Genomic DNA, 2211 nt, shown 5'->3' with positions numbered 1-2211 from the left:
TGTCATAAAGCTGGAATCATCACAGACTGGTTTCTTGAACATGACAATGAGTTCGCTGTACTCAAATGGCCTCCACAGATACCAGATCTCAATCCAATAGAGCATCTTTGGGATGTGGTGGAACGGGAGATTCGCATCATGGATGTGCAGCCGACAAATCTGCGGCAACTGTGTGATGCCATCATGTCAATATGGACCAAACTCCCTGAGGAATGCTTCCAGCACCTTGTTGAATCTATGCCACGAAGAATTGAGGCAGTTCTGAAGGCAAAAGGGGGTCCAACCCGTTACTAGCATGGGGTACCTAATAAAGTGGCCGGTGAGTGTATATACACGCTATAAATATTTATTCAGTATATATTTATTTGATATAAAAACTATTTATTTATTTATTTTTTAATTTTTTTGAGCATGTTAATGAACATCTGTATAAAATGCAAGATGTAAACATGCCGGAGTTAGCAAGAATGCTAATTTACATATGCAGTGCCTAGGAAGGTAACAAAACAGAACATTTGTAACAATATATAGATACAAGTATACTATACACAAGCAAAAAAAGGAAAAAATGCCATATGACACATGTCAAGTTAAAAGGGATCATATTTCTGGTTTGCCTTAAGCCACTGTTTGTGATGTGTGCATTAAGCTCACTACTGATGAATTGTTCAAAAAGACTAAAAAGATAACAACTCTCACGGCATGTTGTTAGTTGCACCTGTGCCTTTCCAGCTATGAGATGTTAAACAGTGTAAGGTTAAGTCTTAAAATGGTTACTAGAAATAGTAATATATTACTAAACAGATGGAACAAAAAACATATTTTTATCATACATATTATTATGCAAATTGCCTCCGCAGTTCTTCACAGACATATTTCCACAAACCTTTTTAAACACATTTTAGAAAAGGTGTATACTGTTTGTGGGATATTGTGACTTAAGGAGTACAGCTAATTTCTTTACTTTTGAGCTTTTTGAAATTCAATGGGTTAAAATAGTAGTTTGCAGCAACATCACCTGGCTTTCAGTAGCACCTGCTCCATAACCACACGCTTCTGCTCAACTTTCACATCTTCATTTATATCTGTTCCGCCAAAGATAACGCCAAAGGGTACAGGGATGTCTGGTGTGAAGGTTAGACATAAAAAAGAAAGGTGCTGACATTTGTGGAAGAGGATGCAGTGTACGTGTAGATCTGATATAATGTTGACGTAAATGACTAAATGAGGTATAGAGATACGTAAATAGATTACATAACAAGTAAGTATGTTTACCTAAAAGAAGTCTGCCTGCTCTGAACAGATGAATGGCCAGTGCACCCTCAAATGGAGGATTTCGAGATATTAGGTTTGCCACCTCAGCAGGAGACTGAAAGTCTCTTGCATCTCTGAGCTCACAAGTGTGTCCTGCTGATTCAATGTGAGACCTAAAATAAAATAAAGCATATTACTGTGGATGGCTGTTAGGAAGGCGGGATGGTTAAGAACAAGTAAAAACATTGAAATTAACTTCAATGTTAGTTTCTTTTTGTTGTCTAATTGCCTATAGCTTTTTACCGCGAGCCTTATCTCCCTTCATCATGCTAGCTGACTAAAGCCATCGTGCAGTAAGGTAGGCAGTTGGATCATGTTACAGTGTATTTAATGACGCCATTAGGCAATAGTCCTGCGATAATCTTGGTTAACAGTTAATAACACATTCCCGTAACGCAGCCTCGACAGGTACATATACTAACTAGCAACAGCTGTAGTAGCTAGCTTCCCTTAGCAACAACGAAAATTACCTTATTCTCTCAGCTGTGGTGTGGTTTCCAGTTTTGGGGCTGAGACAAGCTAGAAATAGTAATTTCATATCTCAATTAAAAGACTGGTCTGACGCGCGAACTGGCTAACATGTAAGCATTAACTAGTGAAAACCAGGTGGACTAAAGCAGCAATCGGAACTTATATGTGCTGTTTCAGTAGGCTATCACGTTCCCTAAAACCATGCCAATACGTGTATAGCAGAGCTGTACGCGAACGCCACAGCACAAGGTTGCTTTACTTGTTGGCAGTGGTGTACCCATAGGGTGTACCCACGCTTGAAATGTTTACAAGTCCGTCCCCTATATGATCCCCTGGAAACACATGACGGAAGCACATATTGTGCGCGGCTGTTGACCCATTTTAGTATTGTATTTCGAAACCACAATTTTAAAAACAAACCAGAGC

At 39.1% G+C, this 2211-nt stretch overlaps 1 protein-coding gene across 3 annotated transcripts in view; it reads right to left on the bottom strand.

Annotated features, from left to right (window-relative positions):
• Positions 1-2199, bottom strand: part of glt1d1 (glycosyltransferase 1 domain containing 1) — an 18031-nt gene extending 15832 nt beyond the window's left edge. For 2 of the 3 annotated variants that reach the window (XM_034872083.1, XM_034872084.1), the window contains exons 1-3: positions 1785-2199; positions 1276-1427; positions 1019-1124 (exon numbers count right to left, since the gene is read on the bottom strand). In XM_034872083.1, the coding sequence (XP_034727974.1) occupies positions 1019-1124; positions 1276-1427; positions 1785-1852 (326 nt within the window). In that variant the 5' untranslated portion in view covers positions 1853-2199. The remainder of the gene's footprint in view (positions 1-1018; positions 1125-1275; positions 1428-1784) is intronic. The other variant, XM_034872085.1, reaches the window with a different exon arrangement.
• Between the last annotated feature and the right edge of the window lie 12 nt (positions 2200-2211).

This window comes from Etheostoma cragini, chromosome 5 (assembly GCF_013103735.1).
Source record: "Etheostoma cragini isolate CJK2018 chromosome 5, CSU_Ecrag_1.0, whole genome shotgun sequence".
Lineage (NCBI taxonomy): Eukaryota > Metazoa > Chordata > Actinopteri > Perciformes > Percidae > Etheostoma > Etheostoma cragini.
Note: the sequence above shows the minus strand (reverse complement) of the source record. Positions and strands in the feature narration are given on the sequence as shown.